This window comes from Alosa sapidissima, chromosome 16 (assembly GCF_018492685.1).
Source record: "Alosa sapidissima isolate fAloSap1 chromosome 16, fAloSap1.pri, whole genome shotgun sequence".
In the NCBI taxonomy this organism is placed as follows: Eukaryota; Metazoa; Chordata; class Actinopteri; order Clupeiformes; family Clupeidae; genus Alosa; species Alosa sapidissima.
In genome coordinates, this window is record NC_055972.1 from 21,230,841 (window position 1) to 21,238,340 (window position 7,500).

Sequence of the window (7,500 nt, forward strand, 5' to 3'; positions counted from 1 at the left end):
GGCGACGGCGGCGGCGTTGGTCACGTTGTTGGCGACAACGGTGGCGGCGGTGTGGGCTGCAGCGGACTTCTTGGCGTTGAGCTGCAGCTGGTGCTGATGCTGCTGATGCTGCTGGAACTGTTGGTGGTGGTGGTGGTGGTGATGCTGGTGGTTGCTCAGCAACTGCTCCTGGGAGCTGGCGCTGCGCAGGGTGCCGTCCTGCACGCGGAAGCAGCTGGTGCCGCCCACCGCCGCCTTGCGGCACTTGGCGCCGAAGTCGGCGGCGGCGGTGGTGGCCGTGCGGCAGTGGCGCTCCTGGTAGGAGGTGGACGACGGCCCACGGCTGGAGATGAGGCTGCTCACTGAGCCCATGGTGCCAGTGGAGGGAGGGGGGCGGCGGGACTGGGGGCACCGCGGGGGAGTGAGACACCGAGCGGCACTGGCCCACCTCAAGGCTGGACTTAGGGTGATCAGTGGGGACGGGCAAGGCTTGGACCAGCGCCATGGCGACTGCGGGCCGAAGCCACACACTCTACAGAGACAAACAGAACGACAGAGAGAAAAAAAAATGACTTCAATTTTGCCTTTGGTTCTGTATGTAAATGTCTACAGTTCAATGTAAAAAAAAAACAGGGAAAACATAGTCAACACTTTAATAAACTGGTTGCTGAATCCTCCCAACAATGTACATACAGGTAGTTAGAATTTAAACAAGCCTATCGGTGTCAAAGGGGAAATCGCCATATCATGCTGAAGAAAAGTGCCTGGCCCATAAAATCCCTGGGGCGATTTGAACAGTTTAAAAGACAGGAGGCTTCAGTGTGCTACTGAAGTAAAGGTTAAAGACTCTCTACAGCACTGCCATGACAGACATCAAGATTAGGGATGGCATGATTAAGGACTGCACACACACACACACACACACACACACACACACACACACACACACACACACACACACACACACACACACACACACAGACATACACACACATAACCAATAGTTGAGCACTGCTGGCTCTGGCCACATATTTGTCCTGGTGACAGGAAGTAATAGGCAGCAGAGGAGCAGCCATGGCGTGCCAGACTGCACAGAGACATCTAGCCACTCGACTCACGAGGGGAAGGCCAACACACAGCTCTCTCTGCCAGTCCAGTCAGCTACACACACACACACACCACACACATACACACACACACACACACACACACACACACACACACACACACACAACACACACCACACACACCACACAGACACACACACACACACACACCACACACCACACCTACATACACACACAAAGACACACACACACACACACACACCACACACACACACACACACACCACACACAAACACACACTCATACACACACACACACACACACACACACACACACACACACACACACACACACACACACACACACACTCATATACACACACACCACACACACACACATACTCACATACACACACACACACAAACACATACACACCGACCTAACTGCTTAACACGACTGTCTGTATTAGGTGAATTTAATTTATCACACCTTTCAAGTAGAGAAAGAGAGAGAGAGAGAGAGAGAGAGAGAGAGAGAGAGAGAGAGAGAGAGAATGAGAGAGAGAAGTAAAGGAGAGAAAGCAAGAGACAAAGAGGCGCTGGAAAATGTGATAGACATGAAGAAGAGTACTGTAGAGGATCGGAGAGGAGATGAGAAAACACCAGAAAAAAAACATGAGAAGAGTTTTTCATCAGAAAAGGCTCAGTGCAATATTCTGACTCTCCTCTCTTTCCAGACAAGAGATCAAAGTGTCTCCAAAAGTTCAAAATAAACAAAAAAGAGGTTTCAAAGAGAATTGACTGCAACCAGTCTGTTTTGATGTCCCCTGCTCTTTCGACATCCCTTTCAAGAAGAGCACAGAGTTCTCATTTACGCAGTAAACATCAGCTGTCCCCATAGTGACCAAAAAACCTAATTCAGTTTAGGTATTCAAACCCACAATAACAAATGTATTACAGTCCGACCACAGCATGGTTAACTCAGCTTCATTACTGTAATTCCAGTGTTTCCCATACATTGACTTATTTGTGGCGGCCCACCACAATATCAACATTGACCACCACACAATGATTTTCCAGGTTGTACTAAATTGTGCTGTGCTGTGCTGTGCTAATTTGTTAAAAACTGTTGTATTCAAGTTAATTCTGCAAACCAACCACCGCAAATGGAATTCAATTCTGTGGGAAACACTGAATTCACATGATCATGACCTCAGAGCTGAACTGATGGTCAGAACTCTGACAGAACCAAAACAGGGAGCAAAAACAAGAGAGAGCAAGAGAGAGTGAGAGAGAGAGAGAGAGAAATGACTGATGGAAGAAAGAAAGATCCAGGGTGATGGCAGCATGCAGACACGCTGCAAAGCGAAGCTGTCTCATTGTGTTAGGGGCGAAGGTGCTGCCCACTCATATCCCATCAGCCCCCCACAGTGGAATGCCACAACAGCAGAGAGGGACAGACGACACAATACGCCATGTCGGTTTGTTAGATCACTACTTCAATACCAACTTGAGATAGAGGCAGCATTTTTGCTGAATTACCCATGTTAGTTGTGGAGAAAATATCATATCAATATGGGTGACATAGAGCAGGGAGCATGGTTTGTGTTGATCAGGGAGAATTATGTGTCTTCCATGTATGATGCAATTGCCGTGTCTATATGTAGACGAAGTAGGCTAATATTATTGTGTTCCTCAAACACTGATTTTGTTATCAAACACTCTGTATACTTACATAAGGATGCTCTGTGAGCTCAGACACACATGTCTTTTTTGTCTGGAGCCTGTGGGCATGACCGAGTGTATGGGGAGCGTGTGTGTGTGTGTGTGTGTGTGTCTGTGTGTGTGTGTGTGTGTGTGTGTGTGTGTGTGTGTGTGTGTGTGTGTGTGTGTGTGTGTGTGAGTGTGTGTGAGAATGTATAGTATTTGGCAGTAGAAGACTACCATGTCTGGATAAATTACACCAGTGCATCTCACACACATCACAGTGGAAAGCTGTCATTTGAAGGCACGTTTGACATACACATACACACACACACACAGACACACACACAGACACACACAGACACACACACACACACACACACACACACACACACACACACACACACACACACACACACACACACACACACACACACAGTTCTAAGGCAGGAGATGATTACATAAGAGAGTGACACATTTAGGCAGGGATCTCACTGAACTTGGTTCAACTTTCAAAACACAATGTGAGCGTATACAATTGTCAGTTTAGGCAAACCGTTTGTGTTACTTAGGAATGAGACAGAACTTATTATGGTCTGAGCATTGTGTTACACTTGCTGTTGCCGCTGGCTAATGTGATCCCCATCTTAACCTTTTGCAAAAACAATTTAGCAGTGTGGGAAAAGAACCAGCTGACATGTAGGTTCTAGCAGGATCTGTAAGAAGTGAACGGACCAAGTCCCCTTAAGTTCCTCACTCTCCCCACCACCCCAGATAGATAGATAGATAGATAGATAGATAGATAGATAGATAGATAGATAGATAGATAGATAGATAGATAGATAGATAGATAGATACATGGTACAAAACATCTGGGAAAAGCTACATTAGACAAAGACCTTTCTGAATGAGATAGGTCTGTCTTCAGCAGTGCAATGAAGCAGTTAGAGAACAGCCCTCCAAACCCTTACACCAGCGAGAGGAGAGGTCAGCATCACACTACTAACCATGGGATACTCCGAATTAGCTGTCCCTTTGCAAACCCTAGTGGATGGCCAAATGTACATGCAGACAAAAAGACTTCACAAGGCACAAACTGCATTGCAGTAAACCACACTTAAACATAGGGCGGACTCCATGCAACAAACTGCAATGCAGTGCCTAAATGTTTCAATGCTGCATTGCAGTCTTCACATGCAGTCATTGCCTTCACAAGTCTGAATAGCTTCTTTTAGTGACAGCATGACTTTCAATGAACATAAATGAACACAACGTCAAAGAATTCCTAATGCTTGGAATCACAGCCCATAACCATAACCTCAACAATTTGCTTTTGTTGTCAAAATCCTGGTGGGTAAAGCAACATTAAAGCCCTTAGTGGAGAGCATATTTGTGAGCAGGATAGAATGGTCTTTGAGGCTGTGACTGTGCAGGGTCACATGGCTCTATTAGCATACAGATCCTCAGCAGGCTTTAGAGGCTCACGACTGCAGACTGTGGTGTGGAGTGTCTCGTGTTTGATGGGGTTGGCAGAGGGCTTGATCCGGCTGTCCAGGACCTGTGGTAAAGACCCTGTGGTTTCCCGGGCGACACCATGACACAGGCTTGATAAACGACCGTTGTCATGGCGCTGCCGATATCTGATCGGCCCTCAGACGTCTCAATGAAAACTCCCCCCCCCCCCTGCCACCCCAACCCCTTCTCAGAGGTCCCGCACGGAGACCCTTTCTCTGAGAGACTGTTGCCCTGGCGATGCAAAGTTGTGGTGCCGTTCTCTCACTCCCAGGCCAGGATCATCACGGATCACTTCACCCCCTTTTTTGTTTGAATGTCTCCCACTTTTGCTTCTCTCCATCCCTCCACTCTTTCATCCCTCCATTCCTTGGACAACCCCAACAATCCCCCCCCCCCCCCCCCACCTTGTCCTGACTGGGCCTAGGATAATGGGATTTGAGGGACCGTCAGGATTTTGGGGGGAGTTGCAAGTTGTTGGTGGTGGTGGTTTGGTTTGACCTCCACCCACCAACCCACACCTCACCCTCACCACACCCAAACCTCCTGCCCCTTTTCCCTTGCCCCTACCCCGCTGACCCCTGTGTGCGCAGGGCCGAGTGCTCCCCTGACCCCCTCTTCCACCTCTTCCAGCCCGGCGGGGGGTCCCGCTTTTGTGGTGCCCCCGCCGAGGCCACTAATCCTCAAAAGCTAATCTCCCTCTGATGCTCTCTGCTGCTTCTTCCTGCACTTATTAAAGTCCTCCACCCCTCTGCCACCACTCAGCACAACATCCCCCCCCCCCCACCCCCCATCTATGCGTACACACACACACACACACACACACACACACACACACACACACACACACACACACAAATATACATAAGTTCAGACAACTGCTGTAAGTCCCATGGGAAACACATGACCATACTCCAAGATGACCAGCTCAGAGCCTGGTTATATGCAAACTTTGCTAACTCCATTATATCCACAGCTTTGTCAGTGCAGTGAGACTCCCAGGAGGACAGAATGTAAACACACACACACACACACACACACACACACACACACACACACACACACACACACACACACACACACACACACACACACACCAGGCGACGCACCCTCTTGACAAACTCCCATGCCCTGAGTCAAGCTGACATCTCAGCGTAGTAAGAAAACAGTGCTGCAACAACTGTTTGTGTGCATTTGAGGCCGTTTCATTTGATGGCATCAACAAAAACATCCTCCTCAATACAGCTGACGAGGTACTCCAAGAGCAGAGAGCTGATTCATCACTTTTCTTTTTTTTTTTCTGGGTGAGAATTAAAATTCCGGCCCCTGTTTTTTTGGGATGCAGCCTGGATCCACTGGGGCTTTGATGTGGGAGACGCGGAGAAGGGAGCATTGGGCCTTCCTCTTTTAATCAGGTTTGGAGGAGAGATCAGAGTGGGCAAATCTCATTCTGATAAGTCTGTTAACGACTGTGGCCATGACCGGAAAGGATTACGGCGCAAAGCATGAACCTTACCTCCAGTATCGCTGGCTGTCACCATGGAGAGGAGGGCAACTATCCACACACAGACACACACACACACACACACACACACACACACACATGGAATAGACAAGTATTGGGTCTGGAACCCAGCAGAGCTTCAAATCTCAACGGAGAGATCCTGAGCCTTAATCACATTGAGCCTGTTTGCCTTGTGGATACACACACACACACACACACACACACACACACAAACACAGAGAGAGAGAGAGACACACACACACACACACACACACACACAGAATGTTCACACATGCAGCCATACAAATAGTAGCTTCACACACTCCTTGCAAATATGCCACAAACAGGGTATTTAATGTGCAGCTGATAAAATTTCCCTCTTCCATGGATACACAGTACACACACGCACACACACACAAACACTCGCTCTGTCTCTTGAATCCAGGAAGTAGTGGAAGCAGGAGCAGCAGTGCAACAGTGACCTCAGCCTTCCGTGGGTCTGTGGCTGAAACATCATTAAAGTTCCCTTCCACAGATAGGGCCAGGAAGACACACCATTACACACGCGTTAGCCCAGAGACAACAACCATGGGAAAGCTCACTACAGACAGTCACACATAAGGAACAAGCGATTAGTCGGGGCCTGATGAATTCGCCTGGCATCTGCGAACAACAGGAGCTTTAGAGTCTGATTACACCCCTATTTGCCCTGGTGTGAAACACAGCCAAGCGGTTATTGATTAGTAGTCCTGCAGCTGCACAGCTTGTGGATAAGATCCGACCAAAGTAATCCACAACGTCTGTAATGCTATCGGTACTTGGACTGGGTGGATTTTTTGTTTTCCTCGTGACCTTGCTTCCTCCTTTCTATCTCTCTCTTTCTCTCTTTCCAGAACGTTCTGCCTTCCTGTTCTGTCCATCCTGTCGTGTCACATCTGCCCGTTGTGGTGCCCTTGCCTTCCTCTCCCACTGTGTCTTCCGTTTCTATTCCCGTATTTCTTCCTTTCTCCTCTTTCATTGTGGTCTACTCACTAGGACTGAAATAATACCATAAAACCATGAGCGCGTGAACCACACACACACACACATGAACCACACACACACACACACACACACACATACACACACACACACACATAGGCAGACACAAATACAGGATGAGACAGGTGTGGGACATAAACCTTTATGATTATAATTCTACACCCTATTACACACACACACACACACACACACACACACAGAACACTTCCGCTCAATTGGAGATCAGTGATGTTTGAATGAGGGACATCCTGTCAGCTGTGGTTGCATTGTCTCCCTTCATCAGATAGGAGCGCTATCTTAAGACTCTTCTCAAACAACACACTCAAATACGCACAAGCACTGCAACAGCATATGCACACACACACACACACACACACACACAGACACACACACACACACACACACACACACACACACACACACACACACACACACACACACACAGACACAGATATTGGACTGCATGCACATGACATTGACTTACAATTACTTACACACACTACACACACTCACACACACACACACGGAGACACACCTGGAGACACACACACAAACACACACACACACACACACACACACAAAGACAAACCACTCGTAAAAACCTCCACACCTTTGCCATGATACTAGCCTCGTCCCATCTTGCTATAGTAGACAGAACAAACACCTTTCCAAGGGATACCACTACAATAGCCTC

General features: G+C 48.1%; 1 protein-coding gene across 1 annotated transcript in view; it reads right to left on the bottom strand.

Annotated features, from left to right (window-relative positions):
* The window catches only part of lzts2a (leucine zipper, putative tumor suppressor 2a), a 72,701-nt gene that overhangs the window by 9,069 nt on the left and 56,132 nt on the right, over nt 1-7,500 (bottom strand). Inside the window, 2 exon segments of the mRNA XM_042066745.1 lie at nt 1-385; nt 387-511. The exon segment at nt 1-385 is cut by the window's left edge and continues 180 nt beyond it. Coding sequence (XP_041922679.1) covers nt 1-385; nt 387-484 — 483 coding nt within the window. The 5' untranslated portion in view covers nt 485-511.